This window comes from Cydia strobilella, chromosome 3 (genome assembly GCF_947568885.1).
Source record: "Cydia strobilella chromosome 3, ilCydStro3.1, whole genome shotgun sequence".
Classification (NCBI taxonomy): Eukaryota; Metazoa; Arthropoda; class Insecta; order Lepidoptera; family Tortricidae; genus Cydia; species Cydia strobilella.
This window is the reverse complement of record NC_086043.1, coordinates 2958336-2980412: the sequence shown is the minus strand read 5'-3', so window position 1 is coordinate 2980412 and position 22077 is coordinate 2958336. Positions and strand designations below refer to the sequence as shown.

Genomic DNA, 22077 nt, shown 5'->3' with positions numbered 1-22077 from the left:
ATTTTTTGTATGCAATAAATATTCCCACCATCCCATCGCGAAATAAACAATATAAAATAAATCACCACCACAAGTACAAAACTCGACACTTTGTTTCGCCACTACGAGGCATCATCAGATGCTGGGAATGTTGGCGTTTAGTGGTCTGCTTGATCCCAATTTTGAACTAGGCCAGGGGTCGGCAAACTTTTTTTGAAAAAGAGCCAAGCCCAGCAAATATCAGCAATAATATGTAGCTCAAAGGGCCACAAGTGTTGCTTTAGGTGGTCTAATAAAGTTGAGACTTCAAGTGTAAATTTTTTGTGTGGCTTAGAGCCGCATGCGGCTCGCGAGCCGCGGTTTGCCGACCCCTGTACTAGGCTGTCACATGGCGACGATCTTGGCCTACCGCTCATTCTTAATGCAAAATAAAATAGATACCCAAAAATCAAATGTAGTGCGAGGAGTGAAATCGATCCTTTTGAAATAAAACAATCATTTTTCAACTAGGATTGTATTTACAAGCACATAAATTATTCGTAGTAACATTCAATACTAGACATTGATAATGACAAGGTAAATGTTACACTTAAATAAATAACATTTAATACCAGCACCCTTTTTATCATAACCCTTCTTTTGCCTCGCATTCATTGGGATATGTTACTGGATAACCCATAGATTACCTATCATACGTATTTGCCTTTGTACTTAGCGTTTTTTTCTAAAGCCGTCGTCTTTTTATATTGTCAGTCAGTAGCTCGACCGTAATCGCTAAAATGTATCCGAGGGCTAGATGACATTTTACTGCACTAGAACAGGAATTATGTTAGAAGTTTGGCGTACAATTGGGCGTAATTTGTGGGATCATATAAGAAATGAGTCCTTAATGTTGGACCATTATAATTATCTGGCTGATCTACTTGGGTGTTCGTATACAATGTATCCGTGGAGATTACTAACTTTAGCGTAATGCACTAAGGTTCATTTTCAACTGCACTAGGTCAAACTTCGATTCCGAACATATTGTTAACTTACCCGAACGAAAGGGTAACCAAATGAAGAGTTAATTTTGGGTAAGCCCTTTGTTATGAATAGGGTTTCCTTTCGGTTTTTGATATAGTTATCAAAAACCCCAAGGAAACCTTATCAAGTGTTTTTAGAACGCCATCAAATTATTTTAGACTCATTCGCCATGACATTGCGGGGAAAACGATACATTATTAAACGGTAGGTAGTAAGTAGTAAATTTGCGAGTTCAGAAATCATGGCCATAAAACGCTTAAAAAAGACAGCTTTATGACATTAATTTGTGATTTGATTACTATTTACAAAAGCCCGTTTAGATCTTGATAATGAGGGCTAACGCGTATGAATTCGCCGCTAGGGGCGCTAGTGTAGATGGTGGTCTTTTCCATAGTTCGAAATGTCAAATGTCACTTCAATGACTGACAGCTGTTCTTTAGTCTTTTGGACCACCATCAACAGAGGCGCCAACTGGTGAGCAAAAAAACGATAGCCCTCATTATTTGATGGATGGATATTGGATGAGTTGAATGGGAGCTTCACTGTGGAAGACACATAACATGACATAAGTGGACACGTTTAATACTTGTCCACAACCACAAAGTTAATTGTCACCGGATAGAGATTCACTTCAATCACTTCTCGGCGATTTTGAAGACAGTGTCCAGGTGGTCCTTGTGGTAGTCCAGTTCTTCGATGAGGGCCATAGCCAGCGTGTTCGGTGTCATCTCTGTGCCGAGGTATTCTCCGAGGATTTCCTGCACCAAGGTAATCAAGTCAGTTAAAATGAATGTATAATCGGACAACCCTTTCATTATTAACCCTTTGAACGCGTCGCTTATAGTACGCGGCGTGTCATCGTGATCCTTGTCGGAATGCACGAAGGTTGATATTGGGCCGTAGCCGCGTGCGCCTGTTCACATCTTTGGCGGTCAAAGGCATTTAGTTAAAATGATTCTAGTCTCTATCAAAATTGTACAAAAAAAATTATAATCAAGTAATCATCATAATATATGTTTAACTGTAAACTCATATAGATTTTGGACTCCTGTCCACATACCTCGGCCTAGCGTCTTTGTGACAAAGTGTCTTGTTTTGTGGGCCTGTTTATATGCCACACCACGGTAGTCGGAAACGCGGTACACGTTAGATACGAGTATAGTATTCGACGCTAGTATATTATCCACCTGCGGCCTGGCACCGCCGTGTGGCAGCACTCCCTGCGATAGCGGGTCGGTTAACAACTTGCGTCGCCACACGCTTCACGCTAAAACCCAGGATATTAGATACGAGTAGGTAGTATTAGACGCCTCTGTCCACATATCAGAAGAGTCGTAGAGTGGCGGCCACGGATAGGAAAGCGCAGGATCGGACGACCACAAACTAGATGGACGGAGGATTTCGTACGGGTCGCCGGGAGGCTGTAGCGTGCTAGAGATCGTTCCCTGAGGCGGTCTATGGGGGAGGCCTATGTCCAGCAGTGGTCGTCCGCGATGCGTGACTGACAGGTAGGTGCAGGTAGGCGTACATACCTGCGGAGGCCGGGCGCCGCCGTGGCGCAGCACGCCGTGTCGCAGCGCGTCGCCGGCGGAGCGAGATAGCGGGTCGGCTGAGAACTTGCGTTGCCACACGCTCCACGCTAGTAGGTGCAGGTAGGCGTACATACCTGCGGAGGCCGGGCGCCGCCGTGGCGCAGCACGCCGTGTCGCAGCGCGTCGCCGGCGGAGCGAGATAGCGGGTCGGCTGAGAACTTGCGTTGCCACACGCTCCACGCTAGTAGGTGCAGGTAGGCGTACATACCTGCGGAGGCCGGGCGCCGCCGTGGCGCAGCACGCCGTGTCGCAGCGCGTCGCCGGCGGAGCGAGATAGCGGGTCGGCTGAGAACTTGCGTTGCCACACGCTCCACGCTAGTAGGTGCAGGTAGGCGTACATACCTGCGGAGGCCGGGCGCCGCCGTGGCGCAGCACGCCGTGTCGCAGCGCGTCGCCGGCGGAGCGAGATAGCGGGTCGGCTGAGAACTTGCGTTACCACACGCTCCACGCTAGTAGGTGCAGGTAGGCGTACATACCTGCGGAGGCCGGGCGCCGCCGTGGCGCAGCACGCCGTGTCGCAGCGCGTCGCCGGCGGAGCGAGATAGCGGGTCGGCTGAGAACTTGCGTTGCCACACGCTCCACGCTAGTAGGTGCAGGTAGGCGTACATACCTGCGGAGGCCGGGCGCCGCCGTGGCGCAGCACGCCGTGTCGCAGCGCGTCGCCGGCGGAGCGAGATAGCGGGTCGGCTGAGAACTTGCGTTGCCACACGCTCCACGCTAGTAGGTGCAGGTAGGCGTACATACCTGCGGAGGCCGGGCGCCGCCGTGGCGCAGCACGCCGTGTCGCAGCGCGTCGCCGGCGGAGCGAGATAGCGGGTCGGCTGAGAACTTGCGTTGCCACACGCTCCACGCTAGTAGGTGCAGGTAGGCGTACATACCTGCGGAGGCCGGGCGCCGCCGTGGCGCAGCACGCCGTGTCGCAGCGCGTCGCCGGCGGAGCGAGATAGCGGGTCGGCTGAGAACTTGCGTTGCCACACGCTCCACGCTAGTAGGTGCAGGTAGGCGTACATACCTGCGGAGGCCGGGCGCCGCCGTGGCGCAGCACGCCGTGTCGCAGCGCGTCGCCGGCGGAGCGAGATAGCGGGTCGGCTGAGAACTTGCGTTGCCACACGCTCCACGCTAGTAGGTGCAGGTAGGCGTACATACCTGCGGAGGCCGGGCGCCGCCGTGGCGCAGCACGCCGTGTCGCAGCGCGTCGCCGGCGGAGCGAGATAGCGGGTCGGCTGAGAACTTGCGTTGCCACACGCTCCACGCTAGTAGGTGCAGGTAGGCGTACATACCTGCGGAGGCCGGGCGCCGCCGTGGCGCAGCACGCCGTGTCGCAGCGCGTCGCCGGCGGAGCGAGATAGCGGGTCGGCTGAGAACTTGCGTTGCCACACGCTCCACGCTAGTAGGTGCAGGTAGGCGTACATACCTGCGGAGGCCGGGCGCCGCCGTGGCGCAGCACGCCGTGTCGCAGCGCGTCGCCGGCGGAGCGAGATAGCGGGTCGGCTGAGAACTTGCGTTGCCACACGCTCCACGCTAGTAGGTGCAGGTAGGCGTACATACCTGCGGAGGCCGGGCGCCGCCGTGGCGCAGCACGCCGTGTCGCAGCGCGTCGCCGGCGGAGCGAGATAGCGGGTCGGCTGAGAACTTGCGTTGCCACACGCTCCACGCTAGTAGGTGCAGGTAGGCGTACATACCTGCGGAGGCCGGGCGCCGCCGTGGCGCAGCACGCCGTGTCGCAGCGCGTCGCCGGCGGAGCGAGATAGCGGGTCGGCTGAGAACTTGCGTTGCCACACGCTCCACGCTAGTAGGTGCAGGTAGGCGTACATACCTGCGGAGGCCGGCCGCCGCCGTGGCGCAGCACGCCGTGTCGCAGCGCGTCGCCGGCGGAGCGAGATAGCGGGTCGGCTGAGAACTTGCGTTGCCACACGCTCCACGCTAGTAGGTGCAGGTAGGCGTACATACCTGCGGAGGCCGGGCGCCGCCGTGGCGCAGCACGCCGTGTCGCAGCGCGTCGCCGGCGGAGCGAGATAGCGGGTCGGCTGAGAACTTGCGTTGCCACACGCTCCACGCTAGTAGGTGCAGGTAGGCGTACATACCTGCGGAGGCCGGGCGCCGCCGTGGCGCAGCACGCCGTGTCGCAGCGCGTCGCCGGCGGAGCGAGATAGCAGGTCGGCTGAGAACTTGCGTTGCCACACGCTCCACGCTAGTAGGTGCAGGTAGGAGTACATACCTGCGGAGGCCGGGCGCCGCCGTGGCGCAGCACGCCGTGTCGCAGCGCGTCGCCGGCGGAGCGAGATAGCGGGTCGGCTGAGAACTTGCGTTGCCACACGCTCCACGCTAGTAGGTGCAGGTAGGCGTACATACCTGCGGAGGCCGGGCGCCGCCGTGGCGCAGCACGCCGTGTCGCAGCGCGTCGCCGGCGGAGCGAGATAGCGGGTCGGCTGAGAACTTGCGTTGCCACACGCTCCACGCTAGTAGGTGCAGGTAGGCGTACATACCTGCGGAGGCCGGGCGCCGCCGTGGCGCAGCACGCCGTGTCGCAGCGCGTCGCCGGCGGAGCGAGATAGCGGGTCGGCTGAGAACTTGCGTTGCCACACGCTCCACGCTAGTAGGTGCAGGTAGGCGTACATACCTGCGGAGGCCGGGCGCCGCCGTGGCGCAGCACGCCGTGTCGCAGCGCGTCGCCGGCGGAGCGAGATAGCGGGTCGGCTGAGAACTTGCGTTGCCACACGCTCCACGCTAGTAGGTGCAGGTAGGCGTACATACCTGCGGAGGCCGGGCGCCGCCGTGGCGCAGCACGCCGTGTCGCAGCGCGTCGCCGGCGGAGCGAGATAGCGGGTCGGCTGAGAACTTGCGTTGCCACACGCTCCACGCTAGTAGGTGCAGGTAGGCGTACATACCTGCGGAGGCCGGGCGCCGCCGTGGCGCAGCACGCCGTGTCGCAGCGCGTCGCCGGCGGAGCGAGATAGCGGGTCGGCTGAGAACTTGCGTTGCCACACGCTCCACGCTAGTAGGTGCAGGTAGGCGTACATACCTGCGGAGGCCGGGCGCCGCCGTGGCGCAGCACGCCGTGTCGCAGCGCGTCGCCGGCGGAGCGAGATAGCGGGTCGGCTGAGAACTTGCGTTGCCACACGCTCCACGCTAGTAGGTGCAGGTAGGCGTACATACCTGCGGAGGCCGGGCGCCGCCGTGGCGCAGCACGCCGTGTCGCAGCGCGTCGCCGGCGGAGCGAGATAGCGGGTCGGCTGAGAACTTGCGTTGCCACACGCTCCACGCTAGTAGGTGCAGGTAGGCGTACATACCTGCGGAGGCCGGGCGCCGCCGTGGCGCAGCACGCCGTGTCGCAGCGCGTCGCCGGCGGAGCGAGATAGCGGGTCGGCTGAGAACTTGCGTTGCCACACGCTCCACGCTAGTAGGTGCAGGTAGGCGTACATACCTGCGGAGGCCGGGCGCCGCCGTGGCGCAGCACGCCGTGTCGCAGCGCGTCGCCGGCGGAGCGAGATAGCGGGTCGGCTGAGAACTTGCGTTGCCACACGCTCCACGCTAGTAGGTGCAGGTAGGCGTACATACCTGCGGAGGCCGGGCGCCGCCGTGGCGCAGCACGCCGTGTCGCAGCGCGTCGCCGGCGGAGCGAGATAGCGGGTCGGCTGAGAACTTGCGTTGCCACACGCTCCACGCTAGTAGGTGCAGGTAGGCGTACATACCTGCGGAGGCCGGGCGCCGCCGTGTCGCAGCACGCCGTGTCGCAGCGCGTCGCCGGCGGAGCGAGATAGCGGGTCGGCTGAGAACTTGCGTTGCCACACGCTCCACGCTAAAGCCCGGGATATTAGATACGAGTAGTATTTAGCGCCGTAGCCGATAAGGTGACTGAAGCGGTGCTGCCATGCCTAGAAACAAAGATTCATTGATTGGTAAAATGCGTAAATTGTAAGACAATTTCGCGCTTCGAATTTTACAGGTAATCGAATGTGTAGTGACTCCCCGCACTTCTCACAAGTGGATAAGGAAATCTTCCGCACCCCGCATGCGGGCCTTTTCGACCGATAAAACTGACACTTTAATATAACTTATTTGTTATTATCAAAATTTGAAACGGACCTCCTTTTTGGTACGGACGGCTAAGGAATGGAATGCGCTCCCGCCATCTGTATTCCCTGATCAATATGACCTCGGTCTCTTTAAAACAAGAGTGAATAGGCTGTTACTGAACCGGTGAGCTCCATCTTAGGCCCTGTCTTCACTTTCCATCAGGTGTGACTAGGGCCAATCACCGATCAGTTTATAATTAAAAAAAAAAAAAAATAGAAAAAAAAAAAACAAAGGACGTACCGTGTCCTGCACGTAGGGCAGCCCGTAATACTGTTTCTGTACTTCCTGCAGCACGGCGGTCGTGCGGCCGCCGTGCGACGCGCCCGCGCCGTGGTAGCGCTGGTCCAGTGCGGAGTAGAACACCTGTTGAGAACAATACACGATTGTTATGGCTCTAAAATGGGGCATTTTCTGTGAAAAGGGACCTTATTGCGACCTGTACAGCGTCGCGCGGCATTGTATTTATATCGGAGCAACGTTTATAATGGCGTAAGCGCTATCGACAATAAGATCCCTTTTTATAGAAAATACCACAAATGTGAATTTATTTAATTTTTAGTGCGCGTAACCTAAATTTCATAGGGATATTGACTGTAGGACGCCAAAGACGGATTAATCGGTCAAAGACCACGGAGCAACATAGAGTTACGTGCATGTGCATAAAGTTCAATTTCAGTTTTAACACTCCGGTGACGTGGCGTTATTTCCGTTTTAGTAGTATACGTGCTAATATAGTAACATTCACACGAGCATTCTGTTTGCGGGATACTGCACGCATACTACAGAAAACTGGATCCTGCAGAAACCACGCAACAATGACATGCAGCGCAAGGCCGCACTGGCAGGATCGCCATGTAAGGTGTGGCGTCAATGATACAACTGTTGGTGTCTAAATACGAATATATTCTGTTAAAAATAACGCGTACATGCTATTTATATACTACAGCTACGTACATGTGGCGGTGAGGCATAGTACACACACAACACCGTAAAAAACTGGACGTCAGAGGGAAAGCGGCGTAAGTTTGGCCAAAATGATTGTGTCGTAAAGCTCATTGTCATGAGGATAAAGTTTTTTTTTTGTTTTTTTTTATGAAATAGGAGGCAAACGAGCAGACGGATCACCTGATGGTAAGCGATTACCGCCGCCCATAGACACCCGCAACACCAGAGGGGTTGTAAGTGCGTTGCCAGCCTTTAAGATGGGAGTACGCTCTTTTGTTGAAGGAAAGTTTGTTAGGTTTTTTTTTTTTTTTTTAATTTATTGAATAAGGAAGCAAATTACAGTTTTTTAGATCATTACAAGACCCATCGTAGGCAAAACCTTATGGAGGTTTGTGTGCCGATGGGGAGTTCGAGAATAACATAAAGAAAAACAATATTATATCCTATATCTTATCATATATCCTATATCATCATAAATATGATTCTTAGTATACATAGCTTGTGTCGTTAGCTGAAAGTACCTTCGTCGATGTTGAAAGACCTATACATTTAACTATTTTTTTAGGTAGGCACTTTTTTTTTTTCTTTTTTTTTCTTTTTTGTTAGCTAGGTAAGTTAGATCACCTGAAGCTGCATCTCCTGAGCGCCGAACAGATGCTTGGAGGCGCAGAGCCGCTGCAGCATGTGCTCCGGCATGGCCTCTCGCGTCTGGAAGTGCCGCGCGAACCGACGGACCACCTGCGCAACATTTACGATTAATAACAAACTGGTTATAGTCACTTCCTTTTTAAGGGTTCTGTACCCAACGGGTAAAAACGGGACCCTATTACTAAGACTCCGCTGTCCGTCTGTCTGACCGTCTGCCACCAGGCTGTATCTCATGAACCGTGACAGCTAGACAGTTGAAGTTTTCACAGATGATGTATTTATGTTGCCGCTATAACAACAAATACTAAAAACAGAATAAAATAAATATTTAAGTGGGGCTCCCATACAACAAACGTGAATTTTTTGCCGTTTTTTGCGTAATGGTACGGAACCCTTCGTGCGCGAGTCCTTTTTGGCGCTGGGCAGCTCGGCCAGGTCGGTGGGGCAGCGCGTGCCCGACACGTGCTGGTGGCGTGCTCGTGCTAGTGGACACGTGTCTGTACCTGTGGGCTGCTCGCGAAGTACTCCATGAGCACGCTGGGCAGCTCGGCCAGGTCGGTGGGGCAGCGCGTGCCCGACACGTGCTGGTGGCGTGCTCGTGCTAGTGGACACGTGTCTGTACCTGTGGGATGCTCACGAAGTACTCCATGAGCACGCTGGGCAGCTCGGCCAGGTCGGTGGGGCAGCGCGTGCCCGACACGTGCTGGTGGCGTGCTCGTGCTAGTGGACACGTGTCTGTACCTGTGGGCTGCTCACGAAGTACTCCATGAGCACGCTGGGCAGCTCGGCCAGGTCGGTGGGGCAGCGCGTGCCCGACACGTGCTGGTGGCGTGCTCGTGCTAGTGGACACGTGTCTGTACCTGTGGGATGCTCACGAAGTACTCCATGAGCACGCTGGGCAGCTCGGCCAGGTCGGTGGGGCAGCGCGTGCCCGACACGTGCTGGTGGCGTGCTCGTGCTAGTGGACACGTGTCTGTACCTGTGGGCTGCTCACGAAGTACTCCATGAGCACGCTGGGCAGCTCGGCCAGGTCGGTGGGGCAGCGCGTGCCCGACACGTGCTGGTGGCGTGCTCGTGCTAGTGGACACGTGTCTGTACCTGTGGGCTGCTCACGAAGTACTCCATGAGCACGCTGGGCAGCTCGGCCAGGTCGGTGGGGCAGCGCGTGCCCGACACGTGCTGGTGGCGTGCTCGTGCTAGTGGACACGTGTCTGTACCTGTGGGCTGCTCGCGAAGTACTCCATGAGCACGCTGGGCAGCTCGGCCAGGTCGGTGGGGCAGCGCGTGCCCGACACGTGCTGGTGGCGTGCTCGTGCTAGTGGACACGTGTCTGTACCTGTGGGCTGCTCACGAAGTACTCCATGAGCACGCTGGGCAGCTCGGCCAGGTCGGTGGGGCAGCGCGTGCCCGACACGTGCTGGTGGCGTGCTCGTGCTAGTGGACACGTGTCTGTACCTGTGGGCTGCTCACGAAGTACTCCATGAGCACGCTGGGCAGCTCGGCCAGGTCGGTGGGGCAGCGCGTGCCCGACACGTGCTGGTGGCGTGCTCGTGCTAGTGGACACGTGTCTGTACCTGTGGGCTGCTCACGAAGTACTCCATGAGCACGCTGGGCAGCTCGGCCAGGTCGGTGGGGCAGCGCGTGCCCGACACGTGCTGGTGGCGTGCTCGTGCTAGTGGACACGTGTCTGTACCTGTGGGCTGCTCGCGAAGTACTCCATGAGCACGCTGGGCAGCTCGGCCAGGTCGGTGGGGCAGCGCGTGCCCGACACGTGCTGGTGGCGTGCTCGTGCCAGCATCGAGTGCATGGCGTGCCCGACCTGCAGGGACGTGAACATGGATTATTCCCACAGTAACGGGTCCAGGATTTTAGTTTGGGAGGGGCTTGAACTCAATGGGGGGTTTGAGCAGGGTCCCTCAAATTTTTCATGAAGGGACTCAAATGCTTTTTGGAGATTTAAAAGGTAGCTATGTGTGATGTCCTCTCGATCATTGTTCATAATAAAGTAGTGTGTACCGCATCTGTCTACTCCCGTCCCCAGATGACGCAGTCTTGAAAGCTTCAGGAGCTTTCAAGGGCGGGGAGAATGTTCACGCGAAACGGAACGGTGAACACGAATACCGGACGAGTAGAGCGACGTCACGGCCCAAGTGTCAATATAAAAACTAACTATAAATAAACTATGCTCTCAATCTAAAAACTTACTCTAAAAACAATACATAGATGAATTTAATGTCGTGAACATTAAACTAATTTCACGGTTTCCATTCTCAATCACTAACAGTTCCACGCTAATGCTAAGTTCTCTAAAATATCGCGAGTGTGTGTTAAAATACGTGAGTTAAATTGGTAAAGAAATCCATAAGGCATTAAGTTCGCCCGTTTTTCTGTTTTGTAAGATAATGCTTAAGAGGCCGGTGTCGATTTTAGTCGCAAAAATGTAAAATTGATAGATTTAGTCCGTGAAATTTTACACCTTTTGTTACCTTATTGAAATAACAAGTACTGGTTTCTATTAGCACGTCTTCTTATCTTACCTTTTATCAGATCAATTTTTTGAAAACAGACTCACTAAATTAGTAATGTTTGCTTTTCTGATGGACGTTTAGGTAAACGCGCGTAAAGCACTGATTTTGTCGCTCTTATTTGTAAATTTCGTAAAGTTTGGACTGCTAAACATGGTAATTTTGTATTACACATATTCTGTACTTAACGTTTATCAGACTACATTTTTATTATTATGACTTTGAAGTAGTGTAAATGAAAGTTAGACGAAATCAATTTTCTCCAGAAATTACTTAAAACAAGTGACAATTTCTCTAAAAATCGACTTAATTTCAACGTAATTTTGATACTTAAACAATCTACATCTTTTGCTGAAACTATTTTTATACATCAATTTGTATAATGATTTTTTGATGAATTTTTAAAAACTGCCCCTTCTCTTCATGCATTACCGGTGACGCACGCTCGCGACCTCATTATTAAAAGGCAAGATGAGAAGACGTGCTAATAGAAATCAATACTTGTTATTTAGATATTACGTAACAAAACGTGTATAATTTCAACGACTAAATCTATCAATTTTACATTTTTGCTCCAAAATCGACTACGGCCTCTTAAATGAAATTAAATTGTTTTATTCCGGAATTAATTTCCATATTTACAATAAAATTAAACTGAAATATACAAATTAGAACTTAACATCAACTAGACTAGACGGTGACAGTTAAAAAGTGGCTTGAAGTTACTGTTTAGTTATAGTCGGTTAAGTTGGTGTTACCTCGTGGAACAAGTTGTCGACGGCGCCGGGCGACAGCAGCGCGGGCCCGGAGCGGTGGCCGCCGCTCAGCGACAGCATCACCACCACTATGGGGTTCTGTCCATCGAACAACCATCGCATTAACCTCTACGTTTTAAGGCTGGCTAGTTCACAGAATAAGTAATAGTATTATCATACAGAACGGCCACGCACCCCCCGCCCCGACTCGAATTACCTCGCCCCGCGACACCAGATTGACGGCCGTTTGCCGGCCGCTCAGTACTGTTTTTAAACAACTTATTCACACTATGACGCATGACGCGTGTACAGACGTGCCGTTCACACATAGAAATGAAAGTGATTTTTGATGTATAGCGGGTCCGCCCTGTGGCTAATTTATGTAGACCCGGGCTATAAGGATCTAACTCCCAAAAAGGCGCCATTCATTTATTACGTAAGACGAGTTAGGGGGGAGGGTCGAACATGTCTTATTTTTTCTTACAAGGCGGTGGGAGGGGGTTTTCATAGTTCTTACGTAAGATCACAAAGGTGCGTTTTATTATTGAAATGACTTATAACTAGCACAAAAAGCATGTGTTTGGAGTCGTTTAACCCTTCATAAAACATAATGGTGTCAGAAATTATGCCAAATTGAACCATATCACTATCGGAGTTCAAAATCATGTGGAAAATATATTCCCTTTGCCTTTAATACTTTTAAGAGTGACCCAGGAGAACGTACGATGCAACGGACCTGGTAACTGCCATCGGGCAGTAGCTTCCCGCCTTGGATGGTAAAATGGCAGTCCTGGTGAGGCTTGCCGCGCCGCTCGTACAGGTCGCAGTATATGTGACCCAGGAGACCCTCGCTCTCGTGCACCACGGCTAGCTTGTATACGTCCGGGGCCCATGATTCGCCTGTTAAATTTTAAAGTTGAGCGACCCCTATGAGATCCGAACCCCTAGTGTAAATTTCATTCGATAGCGTGACGAGCATTCGCGTTTGCGTTGTCTATTGTTGTATAGGATTTTGTACAGCGCGCCAAGCGGGACGTTTTGGAAACTCAAAATCCCATACGCGCTATCGAATGAAATTTACACTAGGGGTACAGACAGTGAAAAATACGCAAATTATATGATGGTCTTATTGTTTTTCCGATACATTTCTTTAGTGTAGATAATATAAAACAACTATTACCCATTTTAATGTTCAGTAGAAAAAAATACTAACAATTTTAAATGCTCCATACATTTTTGAATCAGAATCATAAACTGCTATACCTACCTTATACTATTCTGCTATACGATTACTATAATAAGGATTGTTAGACCCAAAAATAAGGATTGTAAAGAGAAAAAACCGGCCAAGTGCGAGTCGGACTCGCGCAAGAAGGGTTCCGTACCATTACGAAAAAAAAACTGCAAAAAAAATCACGTTTGTTGTATGGGAGCCCCATTTAAATATTTAGATTATTCTGTTTTTAGTATTTGTTGTTATAGCGGCAACAGAAATACATCATCTGTGAAAATTCCAACTGTCTAGCTATCACGGTTCATGAGATACAGCCTGGTGACAGACAGACGGACGGACGGACAGTGGAGTCTTAGTAATAGGGTCCCGTTTTTATCCTTTGGGTACGGAACCCTAAAAACTAAGTAAAAAAAACTATAATCTCACCTGGCAGCATCTCTTCAGACTGCAAACTTATTCCATATAACTCCTGACACAGCATATTGAGTCCCTCCATACATCCTCCTAACGAAAAGTACGGGCTAAAATCTGAATTAGCCACATTTAGTAATTGTGTCTTAGCCTTGTGTGTGAAATACGGAGTGTCCCAGCATGAGACTGTGTCTAGATAGGGTGTTTCTCTCTTTTTCATTTTGAGCATGGCGTCGAAGTCAAGTCTGGCGCGGTCGTAGAGGTTGTCGGAGAGTATGTCTAGGAACTGACGGACGTTGGATGCGGTTTCCATTGTGCTGGCCTTTATTGCTCTGTAACATAGACATAGTATATACAAGTAGTTATAGACGCGCCACCGAGCGACCGGGGGTAAGAGAAAGAATATATAAAATTTGGGCAGCATAGGATTTTTTATCTTTCACTCTTACAAATTTCGGTATTTCGCCATCGCCTCCTACCTATGATGCCACCCGGTCGGTGATAAGGACAAAGCATGGCACTATTTTCTCTTTCCTCTTATAGGAATTGCAATAAGATTTATCTTTGATTTAAACTTTCACAATTTTTACTCATTATTATTCACAACAACCCAGTCATTAGTAAGTGTAAGGCCAGGATTACACTCGTAAGTTTTTACTTACGTAAGTAGGGACACAGCTATACTACAGAATGAGATATGAATATCGTTATCTCATTCTAGCAAATAGCTTTGTCCCTACTTACGTAAGTATAACTTACGAGTGTAATACTGGCCTAAGCGAAAACAAATATCGAAAGTTGAAAAATAGAATATTGTGAGTGTTGTGTATCGACCCGGTGACATCCCTAGTGCGCAAAACGTTCAAGTTAATAAACAAGACCAAGTGCGGGTAGTTCGAAAAACTCGCGCGCCTAGGAGATGTTGATGTCAACTTTAGCCAGTCTTCTCCGAGACCACGGGGACAACGCCGTCCTCGAAACGTCGGAGGTAAATTTAAAACTTATTTTACGCGATTAAGTCCCGTCGTTGTGAATAATAATGACTATCTTTCTCTATCAAAGAGTGTCAGGCCCTTGCTCTGTAACAAGAATGATTTATCAAATGAGCGAAGTGAGGTCTTAGAGCGTTTGCACGTTGCTTGATCCGATATCAAATGTCGGATTCGGATGGAAGTAAAATGTAGAACATGTGTTTTTCTGTATTTATTTAACGCAAAAAAACTCGGACTTGATGCCATATGGCACTCTCCTGAAGCTGTTTTTCTGGTAGGCGCCTTCCTATATCTGATATCAGTGCGGCACTCCCGATAATTTCAGCCATGTCGGAGCCCCCCGTCAGCTGTCGGACCGATAGACTAGAATGATATTTGTGTGGGTATGTGTCATCAGAAGACATCATGAAGAAATATCAATATATAGTCTTGAGAGGTGTTACGAACCTCTCAAAAGTCTAAAGACACTTAGATCTAGGCGTTTTTTTAAACTTTTTTTTTTGAGAATTTTCCTACCTGTCCGCATAGCACCCAAAGCCACACAGTTCAGCCAACTCGTGCCTGGCATCTAACGTGGTAGTCAACAGTTCGTCTTGCTGACTGTCCGGCGCGAGGTACAGTCGGTACGCGGCCTCGCGTGCGGCCGCCTCGCCGCACTCCGCGTACACTCCGCTCACGATTATGTCGTCGCCTTCTGTGCTGAAGCTGAAATATAATGGTAAGCGATTATAAGTGTCGCCAGGCGCGAATCTAACGTTTAACGTTTTTCGAAACATACCATATTTGGGCTCCTCCAGATACGATATGGCTGATTTTTTTTTGTACAATATACCACAAATGATACGTGATATCCTCATATCCAACCCCAAGAAAGCAATTTTGAAAATAATAAAAAAAAATGTTTTACCATCCCCCCCCCGGGAATTTTTTTTAGGAACTGCGGGTCAAAAAAATTGTTTTGACCTCTAGTATGCGTGTGCCAAACGGCTAACCTGTACATCGATTTGCGGTTTTTTAATTCGAACGGGTTACACTATATTGGTTATAGGTCAATAGAGTAAAAAGATAGCTGATACTTACAACTGGCGAACGTTTTGTGGAACGACCTCCCTCGGTACTCGCCTCGGGCGCGCAGCCCCGGCCATAAACCGCTGTCCAGTTTGAAGTATCAAGTTGTTTAGGCCTACAACCTGAAGGAAACATAATTTTGTAACCTGAAGTAGAAAAACCAATAATATTTGTATCTTTGGATTTCACGGGCCTATAAATCTCGGTCTTTTGATAGGCTTGCGTGGGGATAAAGATCCAACACGTAGATGTCCCTTAGAGAGCTTTAATGTCATGTAGAACGCCTGCTGGAACCCGTTCACAGGCGCAACAATAGAGACCCATGAACCGGTCGCAGCAGGCATTGGGACTATTGTAGAAAAAGTGAACAGTATTAACGGTCTATAGTTTGAAGTTTAGGTGGACAATGAGACTGGGTTTTCACTAGTTATGGAGGCAGGCGGTGACTTGCCAGTATTTTTTAGGGTTCCGTGCCCAAAGGGTAAAAACGGGACCCGGGACTCCGCTGTCTGTCTGTCTGTCCGTCTGTCACCAGGCTGTATCTCATGAACCATGATAGCTAGACAGTTGAAATTTTCACAGATGATGTATTTCAGTTGCCGCTATAACAACAAATACTAAAAACAGAATAAAATAGAGATTTAAGTGGGGCTCCCATACAACAAACGTTATTTTTTTGCCGTATTTTTCGTAATGGTACGGAACCCTCCGTGCGCGAGTCCGACTCGCACTTGGCCGGTTTTCTAATCTAGCGAGGCACCTTGAGCGCAGCAAGGGGAAGTGTATTGCTGACAAATATAGCAAGATTAGCAAGTAACAATGGGGTTGGCAATTGTCAAAGGTTTGCAGTGATGGCGCCATCATAGCTTGCCCCTTTTTATATGAGATTTGGCTTAAAGGGCTGGCATCCAGGGCATTAAAAAAACAAAAATTTGACACAATTCTAGGAACTGACAGGGCAAGCTATGCCGGCGCCATCTGCTAATTATTTCGACCGGCCAACCCAATTAAAACGTTACAAACCTTTTTCCGCTTGTTGTTTTCTAGTTGAATGCCACTCTGCTCAAAGTCGAAAAGGAAAAGCTCGGCTAGATGTTGATCGCCGGAGGTGCCGCGCTTTACTGAGTCGCGGAGCGCCTCGTAGAGGCCTTTGTGGATATTTAATCTGAAAATAATTTTACGTTTTCACGGCTAAACTTCTAACCCGATTATCATTCAATTTAGCATGCAAAAAGGCTTGGGGATTGACATTGGTACTTTTTTTTGAAAAACGTCCCCTCAGAAATGGCACGGAACGCATCCCAAACAGGCAGAGCCTCGGTCAGGGCCACAGGTAGTAAGACAATTGCACAAGACGCCATAAGTGGAAGCGAGAGGTCAGATCGCGTCGTCTCACTTCCACGCATGCTTACTCGGTATAGCTACTTACTTTTCAACTACCCCACTAACACTAATGCAGGCGTCTTCAGCCGCGGAGGCGAAATGAGACTGCGGGTGCGCGATGCGGACGAACTCTGCCAAGTCTGCCACCTATAATTTGTCAAAGGACTGTCTCATTTCAAACATAGACAGAGAGAATCATACTATCTTTGTCTTACACCAGTACCTACTAGCACCCAAAGGAATTAAAAGGATGAGTATAGTTTTTTTTGTTCTTATTTACTGACAATTTGGTATGACCAACTATACAATCATTCATCAATTGTCTTTACAATGTAATCACTCTCTCCCTCTCCAGTTCCGTCAATTATAGTTTGTCAAAGGACTGTCTCATTTCAAACATAGACAGAGATAATCATACTATCTTTGTCCTACACTAGTACTTGCACCCAAAAAAAAAGGATGAGTATAGTTTTTTAGGGTTCGCTGTCAGTCTGTACGTCTGTCTGTCACCAGGCTGTATTTCATGAACCGTGATAGCTAGACAGTTGAAATTTTCACAGATGATGTATTTCTGTTGCCGCTATAACAACAAATACTAAAAAGTACGGAACCCTCGGTGCGCGAGTCCGACTCGCACTTGGCCGGTTTTATTCTATGAGATTTTAGCTTAAAGGGCCGGCATCCAGGGTATGAAATTCCATTTAAAAAAACAAGAATTTGACACAATTCTAGGGACAGACAGGGCAAGCTTTGCTGGCGCCATCTGCTAAATATTTCGACCGGCCAACCCCATTGTCTTGTCCAAAGTACTTATTTTTGTGAGTCTACACTTTATTTCACTTGATTGATCAATTTATAGTATGGCAAACCTTCTGTCAGTAGAAAAAGGCGCAAAACTTAAAATCACATTGGGAGCCTGCAAATTATAAATTAGCCGCCTTTTTGTGGTTTGCCAGACTGTATTTAAACATTTAATCACAACTCTGACCTACGCATTTAATAAAAAACCGGCCAAGTGCGAGTCGGACTCGCGCACCGAGGGTTCCGTACCTTTTAGTATTTGTTGTTATAGCGGCAACAGAAATACATCATCTGTGAAAATTTCAACTGCCTAGCTATCACGGTTCATGAGATACAGCCTGGTGACAGACAGACATTCGGACAGACGGCCAGACGGTCAGCGGAGTCTTAGTAATAGCGTCCCGTTTTTACCCTTTGGGTACGGAACCCTAAAAATCAAAAAATACCTAAAACAGTAAACTGTAAAACCTTAGTCAAGTCACAGGTCAAGTTTAATTAAATGAAGTTAGACCAACGATAAGTCTGCAACGATTTTGATAGCACTCGCAGTGCAAATGTTATTTTAAAACTCAAACTTCTTTTAAATTGGGACGTATAAATAACACTTGCATTGCGTACCGTGTGCTATCAAAATCGTTGCAAACTTATCTTAGTCTAACTCTAAAAGTAACAGTATGAAGATATTAATGTGCCCCTAACGCTGCGTCTTACGTAGGCGAACACTCGCGAGCGCGAAGCGAAGCGGCGCGGCGGGCCCAAGGCGTTCGCGTTAGCAACGAGATCGCCCACGTAGGACACTTCTATAGGTATCAAAGGACTGATTCACCCCGCTCCGCTTCGCGTTCGCGTGTTATTTGCCTACGCTGCGTAATTACCTTGCATAGTGTGTCTGAAAGCTCGTCAAAAACCTCGACCATCGGGCGGGAAGGGCCCGACGTGGCTTCTTCGATCAGCCGATCGGTAGCAGAGATCGCCTGTTCCTTTAACATCGTGAAACCCTCAAATGTGGTTAGCTCTGGTTTGTTGAACAAGCCCTGTAAATTAACAAACAAATAATCCTGTGATGTGTGTTGGTATTTATTAACCTAAGCCACAGAATAAGTAATAGTGTTATCATACAGAACGGCCACGCACCGCCCCGCCCCGACTCGAATTACCTCGCCCAGCGACAGCAGATTGACGGCCGTTTGCCGGCCGCTCAGTACTATTTTTAAGCAACTTACTCACACTATGACGCATGCCTCGTGTACAGACGTGCCGTTCACACATAGAAACGAAAATGATTTTTAATGTATAGCGTGTCCGCCCTGTGCCTAAGTATCCGGGTATGTCCTTAAACTACGTCCGGAACCCGGGGTATGTCCTTAAACTACGTCCAAAAGAGAGGTATGGGCACTGTGAATGACCTTTCGCTTTGTGTGGTAGGGCACAGGACAGCGGATGTCATTCCAGATCTAGAGCAGAGCCCAACTGGGGAAGTACCTCCACCTTACAGAAAACCGCAGCCAAATAACACTAGGTAGACCCTACTCATAGTGTTGTGTTCCTGCCGGTGAGTAAGGTTGCCAGAGCTCAACGAGGGAGAGGAGTGTTAGGGTCGGCAACGCGCATGTAACTCCTTTGGAGTTGCAGGCGTACATAGGCTACGGAGACTGCTTAACATCAGGCGGGCCGTATGCTTGTTTCCCACCGACGTAGTATAAAAAAAAAGAACTACTTATGACTACTTCTGAATAGTTGTCTAAAAATTCCCTTTATCATTTCCAGTCACACTATGCTACCAATCTTATGGCAATCACCCTGTGGTAAGATTGGCCCACTTGTCGGAATGCATGTTAAAAACAACTTAAGACCTGAGAATCTGCGGACTTCTAAAATCCACAAGTAGTTCATTCAAACAAGTTTAGGAAAGTCCCTAGTAGTCCCTACTTTCCAAATAAGTTTTGTCTTGAGTATTTTCATCAAGATTATTATTATTATTATTTCATTTTAGACAGGCAGCTGATGCTGGTACGTCTAAATCATAGTTCACTTAGCACAGTTAGCATAGTTTGTCTAGTCTATTTTTAAATTGATTAACACTTGCAGAGTTCACAACTTCTGAGGGTAATTTGTTCCAAGCCTTTACTACTCGGTTTGCAATAAAGTGTTTGCCGATATTTGTTTTGTGCTTTGTTGTTATTAGTTTAAGGTTGTGTCCTCTTGTGCGCGTGTTTGAGTTTCGAGCGAACAGATCGCTTAGTTCTGGACAGTCGTAATATCCGTTAATTATTTTGAACGTTTCGATCAAGTCGCCGCGTTCACGCCTTTTTTGCAGTGTTGTCAGGCCCAGCTTGACTAATCTTTCTTCGTATGAAAGTGACTTTAGTTGTGCGGGAATTTTAGTGAATCTACGCTGCACTCGCTCGATCATGTCAATATCTTTTTTGAAGTATGGATTCCATATCTGAAAGCCATATTCCAGAATTGGTCTTATGTAGGTCTTATATATCTTTAGCATTGTTTCGGTGGTGAGGATTACTTAGTAATAATAATAATAATAATGATCTTTGTTTCCTGTAAAATTGTTCTAGACCAGTCCTTATCCGAGAGAGAAATAAAGCGTACTCACTGTCCGCTCCCTCAAGGCGTCAAAGATAGGCCTGGAGTTGGGTCTGGTGTTGAAGGCGGTGGCCAGCAGCGACCACGTGGACACGCAGCGCCGCGGGCCCCGCAGCGCCCATATTGGATTCAGTGTCTTCAGTGGAATTGCTTTACTCATAGACTATAAAGAAAGAGTACTCACTGTCCGCTCCCTCATGGAGTCGAAGATAGGTCTGGAGTTGGGTCTGGTGTTGAAGGCGGTGGCCAGCGGCGACCACGTGGACACGCAGCGCCGCGGGCCTCGCATCACCCACATTGGATTTAGTGTCTTCATTGGAAATGCATCTGGATATCAGAACAACTGACTGACTGTGACTTATTTTACAGATTTTTGAAAGTTTTATGTTTGTACATGCATATAAATGTAAAACTGTTATGTTGGCATTACAGTGATAGGAGTTACATAGTGGTAGGATTGGCAGGAGCTTCAAATTTGAAATAATATATTTTTAAGGGTTGTAGAACTCTTCTTAAGAAAGGAGTCTCCTCACTAAATAGAAAGTTAGATGTATCTTAAAATGTATATGTAAATCATATTTTCAAAATATTAGTTAAAAGAAAATGCCCTCAATATATTTTACTGAATTTGTGATATTTATTAGTTTCATTTGTTTTAGCTGTAAAGAGTGTAAAGTGCTGGTGTTGAAACAATAACAGATTTTTATAGCACAATAGCAAACATCAATTGTAATATTAGGTGCTTTATATAAACAATACTTTAAACCAAAGCTGTAAACTAACTGTAACTATGATTATAATTGCTGAATTAAATCTATTCTGTTGTCGCATTGTTTAGTTCTTTAGCACTAGATCTAGAGATAGTTTAATTGAATTGTACAAAAAAGTCTTGTCTGAGCAACCATAATTATCTAATTTCAGTAGTGGAAACTGTTTTGGCTTATGTATGTATTTAAGTGTATATCTTTCGCTGTTTGTTTCCCATTATCAATAAATAAAAATAAATAAAAAAAAATATTCTGCTATAGGAGCAAGGGCGATCCTTGTATTTCAAGCCTGCTTTGAGCTCTAACATTATCAGATTAGCTTTAAATTTAATTATTTCATTTGAGAAAGTAATACAACATGGCACATGTCTTTTATACTGTACCACCTCACAGAATAAATAATAGTACTACCATACAGAAAGGAAACTTCCTACAAAACCGAAGTTTGACAGCGGTTCAGGGTCGAATCGTGATGTCCCTTTCTAATATATGGCACGATCCCTAAGTCATTATCTTATCTGTGGTTGTGCATGCAAAGGGACGTCAAGATGTGCCAACCCTAATAATTGCTCGGAGCAATGCTGAGGCGAATGGAGCTGACTTTGCCCGAAGCTATGGGTTTCGCACCCCTGGCCACCTTTACTGTACTGGCCCTTTTGCCAACCTACTTTTATACAAACTTCTATGCAACCTTCAAGAAGGAAATTACTATTCAAGGTGGATTATAAATTTATTACTCTGTAGCTGAGCTGATTGAAGAAGTCATGGACAGAGTGGATAGAGTATCGCAAAAGTTGAACATATATGTAACCAGTTTAAAAAGACAAAGAACAAATTCATAAAAAATCTTCACGATGATGTTTACATAGTATCTTAGGTTAACTTCTTAGGTAACTACATTATTTGTTTAATGAGAGCAACCATATGGAATAATTTGCACAAGATCGAGGTCAAGCACATAAACATCTTGTTTACACGGTCTTTATAAGGTAAAAGAGAGGTTTAGTAACTACTCAATGAATTTACGTAGGACGTGAGTTAACTTACCAAATGGTACAAATGCATAGAAGAATCTTCTCAGTATGTAAGATACACAGATGAAGTAATATATTTTCTGTTCCGGAGCGTTTAAATAAAGAAATCGTTAAGGTATTATTTAAAAAAGAATAAATTATAAAATATCTCGCTCTTTGACATTTGTTTCCTATAATCCGACTAAATTGCAATCAATTGCAATGCAAAATTTGTAAATTTTCCTCCAACTATTATGAAC

The 22077-nt window shown here is 48.0% G+C and overlaps 1 protein-coding gene across 1 annotated transcript; it reads right to left on the bottom strand.

Moving 5' to 3' along the window:
* Positions 1-483: 483 nt before the first annotated feature.
* LOC134755606 (mitochondrial intermediate peptidase) lies at positions 484-22024 on the bottom strand. The gene is made up of 15 exons (XM_063692095.1): positions 21852-22024; positions 20222-20364; positions 18312-18470; positions 16682-16782; positions 16276-16417; positions 15265-15374; positions 14701-14889; positions 13208-13524; positions 12284-12447; positions 11551-11646; positions 9961-10086; positions 8244-8357; positions 6915-7037; positions 6290-6472; positions 484-1763 (listed from the first exon to the last, which is right to left on the bottom strand). The coding sequence occupies exons 2-15, from the start codon at positions 20351-20353 to the stop codon at positions 1641-1643; spliced, it is 2079 nt and encodes a 692-aa protein (XP_063548165.1). The 5' UTR covers positions 20354-20364; positions 21852-22024; the 3' UTR covers positions 484-1640.
* Positions 22025-22077: the final 53 nt, after the last annotated feature.

What these genes read in the sequence shown, in the direction of transcription:
- LOC134755606 (XM_063692095.1), bottom strand. Translation starts at nt 20,353, where the DNA reads ATGAAGACACTAAATCCAATGTGGGTGATGCGAGGCCCGCGGCGCTGC. An exon ending in CCACAAAACGTTCGCCAGTT is followed by an intron (nt 14,890 to 15,264) that starts GTAAGTATCAGC and finishes ATTATATTTCAG; the next exon opens with CTTCAGCACAGAAGGCGACG. An exon ending in GCGGCGCCCGGCCTCCGCAG is followed by an intron (nt 1,764 to 6,289) that starts GTATGTACGCCT and finishes ACCTTGGTGCAG; the next exon opens with GAAATCCTCGGAGAATACCT.